At 33.2% G+C, this 22,022-nt stretch overlaps 2 protein-coding genes and 1 long non-coding RNA gene across 3 annotated transcripts; all 3 read left to right on the forward strand.

Moving 5' to 3' along the window:
* The first annotated feature begins 1,087 nt into the window (after window positions 1–1,087).
* Window positions 1,088–8,894, forward strand: LOC117127284. Its single transcript, XR_004450211.1, has 2 exons — window positions 1,088–1,707; window positions 1,753–8,894. It is a non-coding gene; the product is annotated as an uncharacterized LOC117127284 (long non-coding RNA).
* Window positions 8,895–9,074: 180 nt separating this feature from the next.
* Window positions 9,075–9,470, forward strand: LOC103841991 (geranylgeranyl pyrophosphate synthase 9, chloroplastic-like). Its single transcript, XM_033276461.1, has one exon. It carries the CDS (start codon window positions 9,075–9,077, stop codon window positions 9,468–9,470), a length of 396 nt encoding a protein of 131 aa, XP_033132352.1.
* A 992-nt stretch (window positions 9,471–10,462) lies between these two features.
* On the forward strand, window positions 10,463–10,861 carry LOC117125672 (putative geranylgeranyl pyrophosphate synthase 8, chloroplastic). The gene has a single exon (XM_033276466.1). The coding sequence runs from the start codon at window positions 10,463–10,465 to the stop codon at window positions 10,859–10,861; it is 399 nt and encodes a 132-aa protein (XP_033132357.1).
* The last annotated feature ends 11,161 nt before the right edge of the window (window positions 10,862–22,022 follow it).

Below are 22,022 nucleotides of genomic sequence, written 5' to 3' on the forward strand. Positions count from 1 at the left end.
TATATTTTCACATTTATATATATAGATATTTGTTTTACATAATTATTATATATTTTTAATGTTAGTCACATATTTAAATGTTTGTATAATTATGCCAAATATAATAATTTTATAGTTTTCATGCTGTAAATTAAAATCATCACATATATATGTTGCTTATTATATATTTGTCCTATTGAATTTGCGTTTGATTACTAAACTAATTTTTTAATGCATGAAACAACATATATGAAAACAATTTTGTATTTAATTTATTATAATCATGATCCGTAATTCAAATCGCTAGATTTTTTTAGTAATTTTTAATGTTTATTAATTTTATATAATAAATTACTGTATATTAAAAAGTTTAAGATAAGAGAAATTTTTATATATGTATTATATAGTTTACTAATATTAACATGTTCTACCAACATATTATATTTTTAGTATAAATATTTTATATTTATGAAAATAAAATATGTTAACTTATCAATTTAAAATAATTTTATCATATTTTGTTCAATATAATGTTTTTATTTTAAAATGATAGATATTATTATAAAATTGATAAAATAGAATATAATTTTATTCTTTTAGTAACATTTCATTACTAATTACAAAATTAGTTGAAAATATTTATATTCAATTAATGACAATTAAGATCTTATTATAATATTTTTCAAGAGATTTGTTAGAATTTTAAATTTTTTTAAAAATATTAAAAGATATAAAAGATATTATGATTAAAGTAGTTAAAAATATTATATATATTAGCATTAGTGATGTACATTTAATAGAAAATTTAAATGATTGTCCAAATAAAAATATCACTCATCAAAAAATCATGATTTTAATCATGATTTTTATTTTATTAGAAAATAAATTGAAAAAATTAAAATAGAAATAAATATTTATTTCTAACAAAATCTTTAAAAATTATTAGTAAATGATTTTTTGAAATTAATTAATTTTATTTTATTTAAATTTTCGTTTATAAACAAAAACTATATTCAATTTTTATTTCTAATTATATTTTATGATAATTGAAATTAAAACTAACTAATTTTCCAAAGTAAATTAAAAAAGATTCTAAGAAGATTTTAAAAAGATTTTGTTAGAATATTTTAAATATATTCATTTGTATTTTAAATAAAAAAATAAAGATATTAAAAAATATAATAATGAACTTATGTAAAATATGATATTTTCTAGGAATGGTCCAAACTAAAAAAAAATTACACATGAAAAGAAGTTATGACTTCTGTTTTAATATATTAGATTTTGGACAAGATACGATGTGGGTTTGTTACTCATCGACAATCCATTACAGCTTAAACAGTGGAAATTATTGATTACAGAACATGGCGTTCAATTATTAAGCCACCAGAATACACCAAATCCTCGACAATCACGACTTTAACAATAACAATTCGACGCTGTCAAAAAAAAAAACAATAACAATTCGACTTAAAACTTCCTATATTAACTTTTTTTTTTATCTTTTATCATATTAGCTCTCTCCACTTATTCCGGTTTAATTTAAATTTACTTTTTTTTAATTAACCACAGTATCCGGCGACTGAGATCAACCGACTACACTGTCGGCAATACAATGTTAAATTATCGGATGGTCAAAGAGGGTCCAATTGCAGATTCACCGTATTGGAGTTATCTCTCAAATTCCACTAACCCAAGACCCGTTGGTTTTCCCAGTATAGGACACTTGTTTATTTCGAAAATTGATACCGATTCAATTTAAACAAACCCGAGAAGTAAAACAAGACATTCTACTACAAAAACAGAGCAGCGTTTCTCGTGTCTATTTTCCAGTGTCAGTGTCTACAAATGGAAGCATCAAATATGTGTTTTGGTCTTAATACTCTCCCTAACGTTCTTAACAGCCCTCTCTGTCATAAGACCAACCTCTCTCTCTTTCCTCGCCGTTTGCTTCAAAACAACACTCTATCCTCCAAGAAACTCATGACAAAACACGACTTGTCATGTGTACAGGCTGAGAGTAGTGGCTATCTTGAGAGTACTCGTCCATTGACCTACTTTTCCCCATCTACTTGGGGAGATTACTTCCTCTCTGTTCCCATCGATGACTCTGTAAGTACACACCTGATCTGATGTGTTTCGTGGTCGACAAGCTTTCTTAAATTAAATCATATTCTTTGTAGGAATTTGAGGCACTTGAGCAAGAAATTGAATCTGTGATGAAACCAAAGGTAAGAGACATCCTCATCTGTCCTAACAGTAGCGACAAGGAGAAGATTCGTATTATCCATTTGCTTATCAGCCTCGCTATCGCTCATTATTTTGAGAGCGAAATAGAAGAGATTCTACACCAAGCTTTCTTAAAGCTGGACTACTTAATATCAGAAGAAGATGATCTGGAAACAATTGCAATCATGTTTGAAGTTTTCAGACTATACCAACACAAGATGTCTTGCGGTAAATTAACGACTATTTAAATGTATTTCTATCAGTTTTGCTTATTTGCATGTATATGTATATATGAGTAAAAAAAATTGTTTCTTATAGATGTGTTTGAGAGATTCAAAGGTGAAGATGGAAAATTTAAGGAAAGTGTGGCTCATGATGTTAGAGGAATGCTACAGTTGTACGAAGCAGGGCATCTCGGACTACCGTCTGAAGATATAATGGACGATGCATTGACTTTCACGAGGCATCACTTGGGGTTGTTGACTGGCCAAGAAACTAGCCCAAATCTCTTTGAGCAGATACAACGCACATTGTATAGAGCTCGATATCATAACATCGAGATAGTGGTCGCACGACAATACATCTCTTTCTACGAACAGGAGGAAAGACACGACGAGATGCTCCTCAAGTTTGCAAAGCTCAACTTCAACTTTTGCCAAATGCACTACATCAAAGAGCTTAAGATTGTCACGAAGTAATTAATTTTTTTCCCCTTTTTTAAGTGTATATATTTATATGATTCTGATCATCAGTCTTCTTGATGTGTAACTTAATTTATGGCTACAGATTGTGGAAAGAGCTAGGTATGACGCCTAAGCTATCTTACATAAGGGACCGGATTGTGGAGGCATTTATTTTTGCAGTAGGATTGTTTTTCGAGCCAAGGTATTCACGTGGAAGAATTCATGCCACTATACTTTCAAAGATCGCGAGTGTCGTGGATGATACATGTGATGCATATGCCACTCTTTCAGAAGTTATTAGTTTTCATGATGCTTTCCAAAGGTAATTATGTAGAGTCTTATCTACAAGCATGCATATCTAGTTATCTACCACTATCTTATGCATCTATGATCAATATATGTGTTTTCATGTAGCTAACAAAGAAATCAATTGTCCAGGTGGGATCTTGGTGCCATGGAGGAACTACCAACCAATATGAGAATTGTCTACAAAAATACGTTAGAAATTGTTGAAGAAATTGATCGAGAAATGAGAGCTCGAGGAAAGTTTGGTCGTTTGCAACCAACTATAGATGAGGTATAAGCAATCAATTTGGAGTAGATTCCAATTTGATATACAGTTAATCTGATTACATTGATCATGTGCAGTTTAAGAGTCTGATGAAACTGTATCTGACGACAGCCAAATGGGCACGTGCAGGGCACGTGCCAAGCTTTGAGGATTACATGGAGAATGGGAGCTCCTCATCTGGACTGGATGACTATGCAGCTTACGCATATATATCGATGGACGATTGTGATGAGCAGCAATTGAAAGAGTGGTTCAACTCCAAACCGAAAATATTTAAAGCTTCAAATAATATATTTCGTCTTAGAAATGACATTGCGACTTTTGAGGTATGTATGTGTATATATATTACACATGGACCAAGTCTTGCTACCAAATTTATAGCTTTCTTTATATATAAATGAACAGCAAGAAATGAGCAGAGGAGAGGTGGCGAATGGCGTCAATTGTTACATGAAGCAACATGGTGTTACCAAAGAAGCAGCTGTTGAAGTATTGAGGAAGATGGAACGAGAGAAATTTAAGATAATGATGGAGGAATTTGTTTTGACGAAAGCTGTGCCACGACAGATTCTGCTGCGAGCCACCAACAGTGCACGTATGATTGATTTGTATTACAAGGAAGGTGATGGATATGGCCATCCCGATCAAAAACTAAAAGACATTATTGCCTCTGTGTTCCTCCATCCAGTTCCTCTTTGAAAACTTATGGAAGTTAAGAGTGAATTTAGGAGATATATAATCATTCTACTATCTTCAACATCTTTTCTTTGTTCTTTGTATTTCATGTGCATTGAGAACTACTCGTGCCCTCTCTCATACTTTTTTGTGTGTTTTCAAAATTGAATAAGAAACTTTCCAGTTTTATCTAATAAGTAATTGTCAACTACACATGTGCAGAGCTATTCACAACATAGTTGGGGTCTGACCCCACCAAAGTTACAAAATTGCTTTGTATTTATTCAAATATTACTGACCCCACTGAATTACATTCTGACCCCTTTTGTTTTCTGTTTAAGTCCTCAACCTTTTATTGTTTTTTTCAAGTCCTCAACTTTTTATTCTCTTTTTTTTTCACCTTCAGTTTCAGTTTTCTAATGTATATGACCCCACTAAGATAATATTTCTGGTTCTAAAACTGAATGCTAGTTCGGGAGCTGAAATGACGTAAAGGAAATGTGATGAGAGAGTCAAAGCTGATCTTTGTATTTAGGGTTTGAAGATTCTCGTAGCTAGACGAGTCCATTTTTACAATGGGTCGCGAGAAGTTTATAATTTGGAATTTGGGTCACCAAAGTATAATGATACACTAACCAAGTTTTAGGGTCACTTTCACATCTACTAGACTCGTGGTGGTCTAGCTGGCAATCTAAGACCCCACATTTATGGATGTTAAGAGAAATCAGACAAGGAAGAAAGGTCGGTAAATTCCATGTTAGCTCCGGACATCTTAGTATGAAAAGTGTACTTTGAGAGAAGGGAATAAGTATCCTTTAGTGACCTTTGTGTGTCTAACCAGTCTTCCCAATTAGGCAGGTTATCAAATCGCAGTGTTTCAAGTGATGGACTTGAGCAGAACCCGGAACCGATGCTTCTAAGCTCGGCTATTCCTGAAATGTGAAGTTTTTTTGAGACCTAGTACTAGGCTAGTAGTTGACGAAGAGATGGCAAACTGGAATAGTGCTACATTCGCTTAGGCGTATGCACCCAATCAGGGCCGTCTCAAATTAATTTTAGACCCTGTTCAAAAAAATATATTAATCGTACATTTTATCAAGTAATTTTAAAATTTAATAATTTTATCTGATTTTTTTAATTATAAACTCTAAATTTAACATTATATCTAAAATTTTGAAGTTTCTGACCATAATTTATCTATATATTTTTTAAAATTCTTAGACTTTTTTATTTTTATATTTCGGGGTCTTGTTCGATCGCTCCACTTGCGCGTGCTGTTAGACGGCCCTGCATCCAATCTTGAGAATGTGGAATCACTCAACCAACCTGGAAACCTTCTTCCGTTGTTTCTCTTTGTGTTGCTATCTGAGCTACTAGATCCAGTTCTCTAGACAAAATCTATCTCCTTTAGATGAGTTTCTTTCTGTCTAAATTTTCTCCTGCAGCATCAGCGACGTCCACAACTCGTTGTAGCTAGACAAAGTTCATTGAGTTCTCCAAGTTCACAAATCCTTGTCCCACCACTAGCAGTGAAGAACAAATTTTTAAGAGTCTAGATGCTCTTCAGTCTACCAAATATCCGCGGCACCTTATTTCTTCGTCCCAATCAGATCAAGATACCACAGCTTAATGAGGTTGCAGATGTTGTAGGTAGCTCCTTTAGACTAGAACAGTATGCCTAAAAAAGTGCTGCAGCCTGCAGGTTATACATATAACAAAGGGATTTCAGAAGTTTCTGGAATTCAATGCAAGAGAGATCCAAAAACAAGGCATGGCTTAGGATATCCTTTAGCCCTAGGAATCCGAAGTGAGCATGCTCTAAGATCAAATCTCGCATTCCTGATTTGTACCTGACGGTAAATTGGTAATTTTTCTTTTTTAGAACTAACTACTATGCATACAGTTATTCTAATTATTACTTGAACTTCTTACGTTATAATATACTAGGTTAATACCCGCGCTACGCTGCGGACAGAGATTCTATATAAATTTTGTATTTTACAGAATTAGTACTAAGCTAATTTCATAATGTAATTTCTGCAACTCTTGATAGTGTATCAAATTTGCTTAAACAATTTTAAAAAGTATACACACCAATAGATATTATAAAATTTTATCTTATTGATAAGGTGGCATTTTAAGGTGTGACTTGTTTCTTCTATGGCTATCAAGAGTTGTTTTTAGAAGAATCTGATCTGAACATGTTACATAGGTGGTTTGTTTTTAGAAAACTCACCAAAATTCTATTGAAAAAAATGTGCTAGCATGGAAAGGTATACCGTGTACCTACAATATACATTCAGACTTTAGCTTTTACGGTGCTTTTTATTAATCTGAGATAGTCATATACAACTTTCGCATATGGATTGAACATCAACCTGAGTTTGAAAACAAATTAAAGATATGAAAAATATTTTGTCTTTAAAAAAGAAACTCTATATGATCTACATAATACTTTTCAACATGAAAAATAAGAACAAATTCCTTTCGCTCTTTTAGAAAAAGGAACATTGTGAAATTATACAGCAAGAAAATGTTGTAACAGATGAAATCCTTGTAAAAAAAAAGTAATTCCATTTCCAGAATCAGTACTCATGATTCATTGAGAATCTTGTGCAGAGGTTCTAAAACTTGAAACTTAGTAAAAAGTAAAAGAAATTTTAGTTTTCTAATTGTCTATTTATTTTTCGTATATTGATAATAGAAAGTAAATCCTTGATCAAAATATCAAACTCTACAATTTCATTCCTAATGTGCACATGACGATGACATGTAGGAAATATTCTTCTAACAATTTCAGGAGAAAGTCAAAAAGACCTAAACACATTTCCAACACTAAGAGGAAATGTGTACACAGCCTCCTTAAAGGTAAACATTATGACCATAAATTATGGCAAGAAAAAAACAAATATCAAAACCAGCAAAAAAGGTTGAAGGAATATTAGAGATTTCATACTTGGATTCTCTCGGATGATATAGCTTCACCATTAACTCTTAAGGCCATCAAAATGACAAATGTTACTTTCTCTTTCGCTTACTTCTTCGATGTCTCTCACATTTTGACATTGAAAACATAAAAAAATAAAGAAGTTTGACTGTGGTTAATCGGGCCTCCTCATGGTCTTGGACTGCAATTTTGTTTTAGTTTTAGAACCTTCATCTCCTAATTTGCCAAACAAAAGTTCTCACAATCTCGAAATCTCAGTTTCATTAAAGATCATTCTTAAGAGCGATGAAAAGGTGAGAACACATTTAGTGTTACGAAAAAACTTGAGAAAATCAGCTTAAATAAACTTCATGAGGCTCAAATTTCATCAGCTCCTCAACATTCTTCACAACATTAATCTTCTTATACAAAACACCTTTCATTGCCTCCATGGCCTAAATACTCTATTATAAAAATCTCTTATGCTTCATAGTCACTATTTCAGGATTGAAAAACAAATGAATGACTAAATATTACCGTAAAATTCCCCATATTGAAGGAGACAAAAGAAAGCAGATTATCATATAGACGTTTTTAACAATGGCCAAGTTCACCGTTACCGTCACCTTTTCTTCTCGACGTTGGCTCACTCAGTAATCGTTGCTGATAACCTTACCACTTTATCAGATGAACCCGGCCCAGATACCACAAACCCATCCCTTACCGTAACCGTTTCAGGACCAGAATTAATGTAAACCGATATCACTATACGACGAATTTAGTAAACTTTCATCTGAAGATCAATCGTCATTTCCGTGTGACCATCCTGATCCTTTAGCCAAACTACATGATATTCTCCAGCAGAATAAAAGACGACATGTAAATTGATATCACACTATTTTTATGAGTTTTACCATTTGTTATTAGTACATTTTATTCATTTTAGGATGCAATTAGATGTATATACTGTATTGCATTTGGTAGGGGTTAAAATGCACACTTGAGAAGTTTGAGGCGAAATCGTGGGGTTACCTTTGCAAATTAAAAAGTTTGTGCCAATTTGAAGACCATCAAGAGACGGCGGACCAAAGTTGCAAATTTGAAATATTTGCCTGGGCTAAATTGCACAATTGGAACTTTGGGTTTGATTTGCGGGGGAATTTCTGCACATTCCAAAGTCTGGGTCTCGAACTGAAAGTAAGCAAAAGGTCAGGGAGTGGTTTTGCAAATACTCCAAATTCCACCATTGTAGCGTTTAATTGTTCTCCTCGCCAGATTTGGTTGACGACGATTCCGGCGGCTACGATGGAGCAGAGACACGACAGTGAGGTTCCTGGCGCATACCAGAGCACGCCACAATGAAGACGGAGTTTGTGGTGGCTGAGCAATTACCGATTGCGATGAATGAGAATTGAAGATTGGAGAGCTTCACTGCGGGTTACGGACGCGACTTAGAGCAACCCGCGAGTTACGTACAGATCCATCTCAATCCAGGTAAACTCAAAAGCGATCTTAAAAGCCAAGCCATCCCTGGGTACTCATTGATCTGGCTCCTCATGTGGAAAACAACGACCAAGCTTCTGGTTCAGCTCCTCTCTACTTTTGATTATGCTAAAGATAGCTATGAAGATGTCGAATGGATTGATTCTTCGTTGGGATGAAGTTGTCAGCTTACGTGTCTTAACCAAATACTGAGTTGTATAAATGAAATGTTTTGATTGGTTTTACAAGTTTTTTCAGTTAATGACATGTAAGTCTCTCAAGACTCTAAAAGTCTGATGTGTCAACACTTGGAGAGAACCTTCTGCTATTATTGTGTTAGATTTGTACATGCGAGACCTTTCCATCCCATAATTGAATATTCATACCAACTTGTTCGCTGGTTATACAATTTAAAATAACAGGAAAGACCTTCATTGCCTCCACATCCAAGAAACCTATTCAAGCCTTCACATGCTCTTAATGGGCAAACCCAATTATAAAATTGTATTTGGGAGAAAGTGGATCAGCAATGGATACTGTTCATCTAATCTCATCCTCCCTCTTCATCCAATCCAAAGGAAGAAGATATACATATAACTCCATATCCTCCGTCAAGAGTCTCCAAAAACGCACCGTTTTGTCTGTCTCGTCTGTTCTCACCTCACAAGGCGGAGACATGATTCTACCAGAGGGAACATGCAATGATCTCAACTTCACCTTTGACTTCAAGTCATATATGATACGTAAAGCCGAATCTGTAAACGCAGCTCTAGACGTTTCTGTACCGCTTCTGAAACCCCTCACGATCCAAGAGGCTGTGCGGTACTCATTGCTAAGGGGTGGAAAACGTGTGAGGCCTCTGCTCTGCATTGCTGCCAGTGCGGTGCCAACCCTCTCAGGGGCCGAGGAAAATACGATGACTTAACATTAAATTTTCACTATAAAAATTATTTATAATCAAAATATTATTTATATTGTAATATAATATAAAATACTAAAGAAAAATAAAATAAAATAACATTAAAATGATTATAGTATTTAAATGATTTCACTTTTCGTTTTTTATAAAGCATTTTCTTTTTCTTTTTTAAGATATGTTCAATATCATAAAAAATTATAAGGAAAACAAAAAACAAAAGGTATTCTAATTTATATATGTTAAAATAGGATAAAGTATGCTAACCATCAATATTCACACCACTAAATTAAAAAAAAAATTATTTTAAATAGAAATACAATTTTTTGGTAGAAACAAATTTGAGAAAACAAAATTAACTAAAAAAACTTGAACTTGAACAAATAAAAGGTTATTTTCTTTTATATAATTTCAACAAAAAAAATATTTTTTGTAATTTTTTGGTTTTGAGTGCAAGTAGAAAACATAAGTTTAAACAATTTTCAAGGATTTTTTTAAAAATTTAGGACCCTAATTTTTGTAAATTATGTGGGGACCTAAGGCTAATGCCTTTTTGCTAACACTATAGACACGCCTCTGATTGCTGCATGCGAGCTCGTGGGTGGCGACGAGGCTACAGCCATGTCAGCCGCTTGTGCAGTGGAGATGATCCATGTGAGCTCTCTTATTCATGACGACCTTCCCTGTATGGACAATGCAGACGTCCGCAGGGGCAAGCCTACCAACCACAAGGTATGCTATTAAATCATAAAATGACTTAGAGAAATGCTCACTAATAAGTTAGATGGGTTTTCAACCTAAAACAAACCATAAATCCAATATATTATTGAAGAACCTTTCTAACTTCGGACTTTGTCCATGATATTCACAAATGCTGAATTTTTCATTGGTGTTAATGCATGCTGACTAGTGTTGAACCAAATTTTACTCAAACAAGGTATTTGGAGAAGGCATGGCGGTTTTGACGGGTGATGCACTCCTTGCTTTGGCCTTTTGAGAACATGACGGTTGTGTCAAGTGGGTTGGTCTCTCCCGAGAGGACGGTCCGTGCGGTGATTGAGCTTGCCAAGGCCATAGGTACAAAAGGGCTAGTGGCAGGGCAAGTTATTGACCTAAGCAGTGAAGGTTTAAATCCAGAGGTCGCTGGAATAGAGCGTCTAGAGTTCATCCATCTTCACAAAACGGCGGCGTTGTTGGAGGCAGCGGCGGTTATAGGGGTTATAATGGGAGGTGGAACAGATGAAGAGATGGAGAAGCTTAGAAAGTATGCGAGATGTATCGGCCTGTTGTTTCAAGTGGTTGATGATATTCTTGACGTGACTAAATCTACTGAGGAACTGGGTAAGATCACCGGCAAAGACGCTATCGCGGGAAAACTGACGTATGAGGCGTGTCTATAGTGTTAGCAAAAAGGCATTAGCCTTAGGCCCCCACATAATTTACAAAAATTAGGGTCTTAAATTTTTTAAAAAATCCTTGAAAATTGTTTAAACTTATGTTTTCTACTTGAACTCAAAACCAAAAAATTACAAAAAAATAAAAAATTTTGTTTGAAATTATATAAAAGAAAATAACCTTTTATTTGTTCAAGTTCAAGTTTTTTTAGTTAATTTTGTTTTCTCAAATTTGTTTCTACCAAAAAATTGTATTTCTATTTAAAATAATTTATTTATTAATTTAGTGGTGTGAATATTGATGGTTAGCATACTTTACCCTATTTTAACATATATAAATTAGAATGCCTTTTTTTTCCTTATAATTTTTAAGATATTGAACATATCTTAAAAAAGAAAAAGAAAATGCTTTATAAAAAACGAAAAGTGAAATCATTTAAATACTATAATCATTTTAATGTTATTTTATTTTATTTTTCTTTAGTATTTTATATTATATTACAATATAATTAATATTTTGATTATAAATAATTTTTATAGTGAAAATTTAATGCTAAGTCATCGTATTTGCTTCGGGCCCCTGAGAGGGTTGGCACGGCACTGGACGTATCCAAGGTTGCTTGGTTTGGAGAAATCGAGGGAACTGGCGGAGAAACTGAGCAGAAAAGCGGAGGAACAGCTTCTAGGGTTTGATTCGGATAAGGTAGCACCTCTAGTGGCTCTGGCTAGCTACATTGCCAGCAGAAACAATTAATTCTTTGCAGGAAGTGTAGTTGCGTGAGCTCGATCTTTCGTCATGTTTGTTTATGTTTTCTCTTTATGTTATTATATCACATGAAAGAAAAAGGTTAGCTGCTTTTCCTCCACTTCTCCTAGATTACAGCTTCTCATGTGTACAGAACCTAAAACTAAAAGTGAGACAGGTTACTTGTTTTTGTGTCATTGTGTGATATGTTTTTAAAGTGATCTTGTGTTAGTGGTGTCTGCTTGAAAATTGATATTCGTCTCATCAACAATTGACTTCTAAGAAACATTGGATAAAATGTGCTAGCTACACTGAACAGATATCTGTTTCCTTCTGCCGGGATTAAAAGTGTTATGATCTATATTAATTTTCAGCTAACCTATATCCGAACACCATATATCTTTTTTTTTTTTGAAACACAACTTATATTAATGTCGACTTAAGAGTTAGGTGATAGCCATTAAGACTTCACTATCTACAAGACTCTGTCTTGCTAATGAATCAGCTTCAGAGTTCTTCTCTCTAGAGATCCAATGAAAGGAAATAAACTCAAAATGACAAGATAGCTCAACAATGTCGACCACAATTCCGTACAGCTCCAAAGGGACTTCCACACCATTAAGGGATTTAATCAACTGGGTAGAATCAGATTCGCACACCAGACTCATCCTCCTAGATCTTTTACACTCTGATATTGCTTCTCTCATTGCCATTCCTTCCGCTGGATCCCGTCTGATGTTTTATTTTCCAACCTAGACCTGCCTGTTGATTTGTCGCTCGCCAAGCCGCATCAGTACGAAGTAGAGCACAGTTCTCCGGGTTGTTAGGTGTAGGTTGCTTCTTTGGTGTTGGTTTAGTGATCTTCTCTTGGCTTCCAATCCATTCTCGCGCCATCCTCAGAGCTTTGGTGATTGTTTCCTCCTCCATTATAGTCTTGTTGAAACACAAACTGTTTGTTGATATCCAGAGCTGCCATAAAATCCACGGCGCCAATTGCCCCTCAGAAACTCCTGTAGGAGGGAGACAATTTCTTCTGCATAAGTTCACCCATACAGCCCTTAAATCTATAGATCCACTCAATTCCACCGCCGGCGTCACAGGGCGGCTCCCCATACTCTTTGGGCATAAGGGCAGTGGAGAAAGAGGTGATTTATAGATTCAAGTGTACCACATCTTTTGCATCGAGTGTCGACATTGATGTTCCTAGCAGTAACCAACTCTCCAACAGGTAAGGCATTCTGGAACACTTTCCATAAGAATAGTTTGATCTTTGGTGCTGTGCGCAACTTCCATACGCTCTTGAACCAATCTAAGTTTTGGTGTTCAACTCTGATAACCATCTCTACTGTTTTGCTTTTGATTGCAGTTTTATAGCCTGATTTGGTTGAATATTCACATGTGGCTGTTCCTAGCCACACTCGTTATCAGGAGCCCCCATTAAGCTTGGTTTGATCGCTTTACTCTTTGCTTCTAGCTGCAGAAACATGTTGCGGATTTTTTCCTCATCCCATTCATTTGAACCCTGGCAGAATAGATCAGATACCTTCATGTTCATGGCTGCCTCCGGCGCTGGTCCTATCGGTCCTTCTTGCTATGTTAAGCTCAACCATGGGCTATACCACGCCGTGATGGAAGTTCCACTGCCAACTACACATCCAAGGTTTTGAGCAAGTAGATATCTTCCTATAAGTACCCCCTTCCAGCCATGCGATGATGAAGACTTATCAGTACACTCAATGAAGCTCTCGTCTGAACAATATATACCAAGTAAGACTCGCGGTAGTAGAATATCTGGATTATTCATGATTCTCCAGCTTAGTTTTCCAAGGAATGCATCATTGAAAGCTTGGAAGTCCTGAAACCAAGGCCTCCGATCTCCTTTGGCTGCGTCATCGTATCCCATGAAGTCCAAGCCATCTTTTTCTTTCCATTCTGGTTGTCCCACCAAATATCTTATTAAATCCTGATTTTTAGTCCGATATTTAATACACTGTATTAAAAATAGTTTAATTTTTAAAAAGTAAAGAAATTTTCAGAATGTAACCTTAGGAAGTGACAATATTTATATTAAAAAAAACTTTTATTTTTTTATTCGATATTTTTAACAACCAAAAATTCCACTTTTAAAATACTTGATATAAATATAATGCTTAGTTACTAAGTGAAATATCTGGTAAGCCTTTTTTCAATATTATGCATAATTCATCTTTGCTGGAAGTCGAAACTATTGGATCAATGAGGCTTCCAATATATTATAGAATAATTGTTATACAATATATTTATAGTATAGGCTAACTAAGCGAAAAAAAAAAGAAAACAAAGAGGAAAATAAATATAAATAATAAAAAGAAGTATCCTCAAAAGCATTTTTTTAACGTCTGAATTTATTCCAATAATGGGGAGGTTATGAGCCTCAAATACATACAGAACACCTTAGTATTCTAAGGAAATTTAAAACCTTTAAAAACGACAACATTCTAAATAAGAGTCATACGTCGTAGTGGTCTCTGGCTGTTTCTCCTTGAATCCGATCATGTAGCCAAGAGGGGCCTCCAAGTGATAAGTAAGACCTGAAACACCCATCCCGCAGCACAGTTTGAGCAATGTCTCTTGCAATCGAGTTGGCTGCAACTTTCTCAACTTCAATATATGCTACGGAACCCATCTTTCAGCGCAGAAATTTGTTCCAGCAGTGCTCTGTATCGTGGCCATAGATCAGGTTTAACTATAGCTTCTACTATCTCATGGTAGTCTGAAGCAATTGTCACATCCTGGATCCTCAAATTTCTCAAACTCTGCATCACCCATATTACACCACGCAATTCTGCAATTAGTTGAGTAGGTGACCTAGAGAAGACATCTATAGCGTAATGCCTTACTTGCCCTGGATGGTCATTTAAAACATTTTTTGTTTAAAAATAATCACATGAATAAATTCTTAAAATAGCACTAATCAAAAATTAAAATATCTTTTTATTTTATATTTGGTTTTAAGAGATTAGAATTTAAGTTTTACTCCCTCCGTTCCTAAAAGATAGACTTTTTAGAGTTTTCACACATATTAAGAAAACGCATTAAATCGCTATAATAAATTTATCGTTTTATGTAATTTTCAATTTTCAACAACTTTTAACCAATAGTAATCTAATAAAACCAATTAATTTTTTTAAAGTTTGCAATTTTTTCATAGAAAACATAGAATATACATCTTTTTGAAACAAATATTTTTTCCAAAACATAGATCATTTAGGAACAGAGGGAGTAGTATTTAGCAATTAGGTTAGAATAATTTAGTCATATTTAGCAGCTAGGTTGGAATAATTTAGTCATTTATCATTTTGTTAATGCTATTTGAATTTTTTTCTACTCCTGTATATTGTTGTCATATATTTTGTGTTATCTAAATTATTTGTCTATAAATTATATTTATAATTTTTTTGTCATTCTGAGTTTCTCTCTAAGCGAAGAGAGGAAAGATATTGGCATAAATTGAGAAAGGACAAATATTTCAGCGAAAATGCAAGTAAAACTTTGTTTCTATTTTTTTACTTGGTTGGTAAAGTTGAGTAAAACCTTTTATTCCATATTTCTTACTCTCAGAGAGCTATCAAATCAGACTCCTAATGAAAAACTCGTTAGAGACTAAAATGTGGGAGAGTGGATAAAGAAACCTTAAATGATCAGCAGTGTCGTGGATTGAAAACAATGTACAATAAAAACCTGATCGTGTAGATTCCTCAGTAATTAATCGTTGCTTTTATTTTAAATCCTTCATGACATGTGTTCAGTCTGGCAAATCCGGATTATCTGAATTGATGAAGCCTCGTGTTTTCGGAAAAGGTTACAACTTTCAAAGACTCTTTTTCCAATAGAGAAAAGTCCAAGCTTTTCTTTCTGTGTCTAGTAAGATGCTTCAGTTCCCTAAGTTGTCTCTTGCATGGCCTTGGATTCAGCAGCAGTCTATCAAAGAGATGCTTGCATAGCCAATGCCGTGCGAAGGTTTTCAAAGGCCCGAGGCGAGTTCAAAAATATATTTTACATGATATATTTTTAATAATATATATATATATATATATATATAACACTCAAAAGTTTTGAATTATTACATAAACGTTTTCTAAATTTTCTTCACCAATATTTTATAAAATAATTTTTTTTTAAATCATGAACAAAAAGTATGAATTTGTAATATAAATACAAAGATACAAATTTTTGATTGAAATGTTGGTAGCTGTCAAAAAGGTACATCTTGGCATTTAAATTAACTATAGTAAACCATATATTGAAAATATTATAATTTTTGATCAAATTCTCATAAATATCTTACTATATAAAGCTTGGTTCTTCAAAGTTGATAATTAACATAATCGCGGCATGTGTCAATAAATTTTTTAAGATTGTGACATGTGTCAAAAATATGATATCCTTTATTTTAATATTTAAAAATATGATATATTATTACAAAAATATATTTTTACAATTCTCATAAATATATAAAATAATTCTAACTCATAGCATATAAAAAAAAGACCAATATGGATCAAATATCTACAGTTTTTTAGAAGTAGAATCTTTATAGTTTTATTTAAAATATAGCAAAAATGATCACAAACCTAGTTACTTTAAACAAAAGTACAATTCAAATAATAAAAATCTAACTAGAAAATATGTTAACTACCATGTAAAAGTATTTTTTGTAATTAGGGGTCCTAAAATTTCTACAAAACTTGGAGGCCCTAGGTAAATGCTTTTTTCAAAAGCCTATAAGCACGACTCTGCCAGGTCGTCTCTTGCTGCCTTTCCAACCTGAAAATTCTAACATAATATATATAATTGTTTGAAAGGTTCTGCGAGGATTCATAATCTTGTGTTTTTTTTGGTATGACATAATCTTGTATTTACTCAAGCTAATTGGAATTATTCTTGTAACACTAAGCTATTTAGTACTATTGACCATTGATGTAATTTTAGTTACCTATGTTTCCTCTCAGAAAAGGACATTAACTTTTGCATGTACTTTGTCAAAGGGTATAGTGACTATAGAAGTATAAAGGGTCCGTGTGGGATTTGCATGCTTTATTGTACACTAAGTGGGGCTTATTGGATTAGGGATTTCATAAAAATTTAGGTTTTTTTCAAATCCTCCATTATTGAATATGATATTTATAAAAACCTTTACAAATCTAAGGTTATTGGAAATAGCATTTATAAAAATCCTATCAAATCTCCTCTTATTGAAAAATATGGATTTTGAAAAATATGGATTTTATCAAAGGGATTCATAAAAAGTTCTTTTGGGTAATTAAAAAACATCATTTTCCCTTTAAATTCAATAAGAGAGAATACCATCTACATAGATGGTATTTTAAAAAAATCAACGAGAAGAGATTATTGACGTGTCAGATTATTCAAAAACCCTATTCTTCTTCGTTCTATTTTTACGTGGAAGAAGAAGCTTGAGTTTTTTGTTTGGTCTGAGCATTATTCCTCTCCTTGTACCTGCTGCTTATTTACATTCTATTGTATTCTTCGTCAGAAAATTAAGCAGGAATTATGATTGCATTGAATGTGAGATCCTTTGATCCGAAAGGGCCTTAACAAATCAGTAAACAGAATTGTGAAGTGTGAAGTGTGAAGTTTTTCTCTTTGTAATCTTCGGGTACAATTCTGCAACCATAATGGAGACTTGTTCTGTTACAAAAAAAAAAAAAAAAATGGAGACTTGTTCACTCTTCTTTTGGGTGTACAAAGGTGGACATCGAAAATGAAAAAAAAATAAATTGGTGCTAGAAAATAGTCTGAATGTTAATTTTGTTATTAAAATACTAAAAAATAGATCTTACAAATCCTACCAAATTCTCCTACTAAATCTCCATCAGAATCTATGAATTCAATTAAACCTCTCAAAATTCCACAAAAACTTAAATCTTCAAAACCTTCTCAAACCCCTATTCCAATAAGGCCCCCTAAGTTTGATATGAATTTTGTTTTATTAGATCAACTGAGTTAAGATCTCGAGTTCAATTCCCGCTGGTGAAAGAAAAACCAGTTTCCATACCATTTTCAAATTTTTCTGTTCAAAAAATATTTTTCCCCAAATTCTTGTTTCAATTTTTTCCTCATGTGTTTTTTTCTTCATCCTTTAAGTGCAATTTACTCATTTTAAAAAGAATTCCTAAAAATTTATTAATTTTTTTAGAAATAGTTTTAAATTTTATAAATTTAAACGGTTAGAATAATTATAAATGTGTTATAATCATTTATAAACAATAAATAAGTGTTCTGGGATGTATAATTACTCTATGCTTACTAGTTTAGTATGATTTTAACATGTTTTTAATAATAAAATAATTAGTTTTGGTTTAATAATTTTTTAGTTTTTATGGATGTTTACATGAAATGTAGATCATTTGGATAAGGAATTTGTATTATATTTAGGAGATTCTACAGTTTGCAAGTGCTGCATTAGATAAAATACTAACCACCACTTGACTTTGCTCAAATTTAAAAACAAAATAGTTGATGATGCTAGATTTTATCTTTTAAGTTGTTTGAAAACAATACAATGGTTAGTTCTGCAGAAATGTATAAGAATATTAGAAACGGTTACGCTGGTGTCGAAATAGAGCAAAAAGAAGAAACAAAGGGCAAAAACCAACCTCCTGAACCGAAAATGGTTCGATCGACACTATGCACACTTAAATTTCATAAATCAGATAACTAAACCCAAAAAAGTTACTTGCGGCTGGATTTCTACTAGAAGCACAGAAGCTTGATTCAAACAGCATAAGCTATGGTACCAGAAAGGCTTAGAACGTGTAAAAGAGGTATATTCATCATCTCTTTCACAGTCAATCAAATATGAGTTATAACTCAGACCTTCGGCAGGATCACTTGCAACATAAAACCACATCTAATATCTTATATATTAAAACAGAAGTCACAACCTTGATTCACGTGTGATTTTTAAAAAAATAGACTTAGGGTCCGATTGGTAATGGCTGTAGCTTTAAATATTTTGCTGTAGAAAAAAATCTGTAGATTTTTTACTGTGGCTTTAGATTTTATTGCTGTAGAATTTTATTGAAGCACTAAAAAATTGCTTTGGATATTTGGCTCTGCAGAGCACTTGTACAGCTGTAGCATATTTTAAGAGCTGTGGTTTCAAAAAAAAAATTTAAAGCTTGATTGCTCTGAATTTGGTGCTGTGGAAATAAATAGGGCTGTGGACAGCACCTACAGCAACTACCAATCACCCCCTTAGTGGACCATCACTAGAAATCAGTTATCATTTATTTATTTATTACTACTAATATGGCTTATTAAATCATTCCCTAAAATTCAGTTACACGCCTACAATTTCGGTTTGGTTTACAAACCAATATTTGCTTCCTTAATTATTGTAATTGTAAATCATTATCAAACCAATGCATCAACGTTTTTGCTCAACCGTAAATATAAATCATTAACAAACAGTCCTTAGACTAAAACATTAACGTATAGTTCTAGAATTGTAAATGTGAGTTGTTTGTTATTTAAAAAATGCATTAGAACCTCTGTTATATTCACTTAAACGTTATATAATATATGATCAAGTGATGATCCACCTCTTACACATCCCCTTGAAGCATTTCACTTGTAAAGAAACATTAAACCGGCGGTTTTAATTTTCAACCTCTTACACATTATATACATAGATGATTACATATTCATCACACTGATCCGGTAAACAAAACAAAATACTCATTATACTAAATATTTATATAAAAATAAATGGAAAAAATACCTTGTGCGGGTCGAGATGTAGATCTTTCTCTGACTACGGTCGTTTTACACTGATCCGGTAAATAAAACAAATAATTATATGTGTAATATTTTTGAATATGACAATAAAACAATATTTTACTAATCTATATATATATATATAGTTACGATTTTAATAATGAAATAATAATCCGAAAATATATATATAGAAAAATATACAAATGCATAGAAATTTTGAAACAATTTATTCAATAAAAAATATACCGTATACTTATCATGTTTTAAAAATTGATAGACATATATATATATATATATTATAATATATACCAATTTATAATTGAAAACAAAATATTTATATAAAAATAAATGAAAACAAAAACTCGCGCTGTTGCGCGGATCGAGATCTAGTACTTATATTATAACACAATGAATAAGAAATGACTCCGTGTAGATGGAATAATAATAACATTTTTTTAACATCTGAATTTATTCCAATAATAGGGAGGTTATGAGCCTCAAATACATACCGAATACCTTAGTATGCTAAGGAAATTAAAAACCTTTAATACGACAACATTTTAAATAAGAGTCACACGTCGTCTCTTGCTGTTTCTCTTTGAATCCGATCATGTGAGGGGCCTCCAAGTGATAAGTAAGACCTGAAACGCTCATCCCGCAGCACACTTTGAGCAATGTCTCTTGCAATCGAGTATTCAGCCATTTTTTCCACTTCAAAAAATATGCTATGGAAACCATCTTTCAGCGCAGAAATTTGTTCCAGGAGTGTTTTGTATCATGGCTATAGATCAGGTTTAACTATAGCTTCTACTATCTCATGGTAGTCTGAAGCAACTGTCACATCCTGGATCCTCAAATCTCTCAAACTCTGCGCCACCCATATTTACACCACAGAATTCTGCTACTAGTCGATTAGGCGACCTAGTGAAGCATCTCTAGCGTGATATGTTACTTGCTTTTGATGGTCATTTAAAACATCTTTCTACTTAAAAATAATCGCATGAAAAAATTCGTAAAATAGCACTAATTAAAAATGAAAAGATATTTTTTATTTTTATTTGGTTTTAAGTGATTATAGTTTAAAGTTTAGTATTTAGCAGTTAGGTTGGAATAATTTAGTCATTTTTCGTTTATTTAATGCTATTTGAAATTTTTTCTGCTCCTGTATATTGTTGTCATATATTTTGCGTAATCTAAATTATTTGTCTATAATTATATTTATAACTTTTTGTCATTCTGAGTTTCTCTCTAACCGAAGAGAGGAAAGATATTGGCATAAATTGAGAAAGGACAAATATTTCAGCGAAAATGCAAGTAAACCTTGGTTTCTATTTTTTCACTTGGTTGGTAAAGTTTAATGGAAACTTGAGTAAAGCCTTTTATTCCATATTTTTTACTCTCAGAGAGCTATCCAATCAGTCTCCTAATGAAAAACTCCTTAAAGACTAAAATGTGAGAGAGTGAAACCTTAAATGATCAGCAGTGTTGTGGATTGAAAACAATGTGCAATAAAAACCTGATCGTGTAGATTCCTCAGTAAGTAATCGTTGCTTTTATTTTAAATCCTTCATGACATGTGTTCAGTCTGTCAGATCCAGATTATCTGAATTGACGCCTCGTGTTTTTGGAAAAGATTACAACTTTCAAAGACTCTTATTCCAATAGAGAAAAAGTCCAAGCTTTTCTTTGGTGTCTACTATCTCACATTATGTTTTGTTTTGTGTACTTGTCATTAAGTTTCATGCAAATAATTGTTCACAATGCAATGCATGAGACTTAATGACAAGTAGACAAAACAAAATATAATGTGAGATAGTAGACTCTTGGTGACTTCGCCCGGGTTTGACCCGAAAAGCAAATGGGTGAGTTGGTTTTGGCATCGACCGCGGACGGCTTCAATCCGCAGCCGTGGTCCGCGGTCTGTCCCATCAAAACTCGACTTTTCGGGCAAGAATCCGCGGACTGCCTTCGTCCGCAGTACACGCCCGCGGCCGACCACACCAACCTCGAGCCCTCTGGTCCGATTCCGCGGACTGGTGTTGTTCGCGGATTCCGTCCGCGGGAAGGTCCATCTTTTTGCCTTTGCCCCTTTTCTTCATGCTTACCCATCAAACTCTCCAAACTTCAACTTGAGCTTTTCCAAACCTAACATGCTACACATGCATATGCTATGTACCTAATTAGACTCTAAATGCATCTTAAATTATCTAAATGTGTATGAAAATCATGCTTAAAACTATGTAAAATCTCAAGACATCAGTGTCTAGTAAGATGCTTCAGTTCCCTAAGTTGTCTCTTGCATAGTCTTGGATTCAGCAGCAGTCTATTAGAGAGATACTTGCATGGACAGGTTGTTTATTGCTGCCTTTCCAACCTGAAAAGTCTAACATAATATATACTCCTTCGGTTTCAGAAATATGTATGTTTTAGGTTTTTCACACTTATTAAAAAAATATCAGATTTTAGTTACCAATGCATTATCTTCCGTTATCAACTATTCCGCACAACTTTTAACCAATAAATTATTTATAAACATTATTATGTTATTTGAAGTTTACAATTTACAATTAATTTATGCATTGAAAATGTAAACATGTATCTTTTGAAACAATTTTTTCTCTAAAATATAGATTTTTTTGA

Source organism: Brassica rapa, chromosome A01 (genome assembly GCF_000309985.2).
Source record: "Brassica rapa cultivar Chiifu-401-42 chromosome A01, CAAS_Brap_v3.01, whole genome shotgun sequence".
In the NCBI taxonomy this organism is placed as follows: Eukaryota; Viridiplantae; Streptophyta; class Magnoliopsida; order Brassicales; family Brassicaceae; genus Brassica; species Brassica rapa.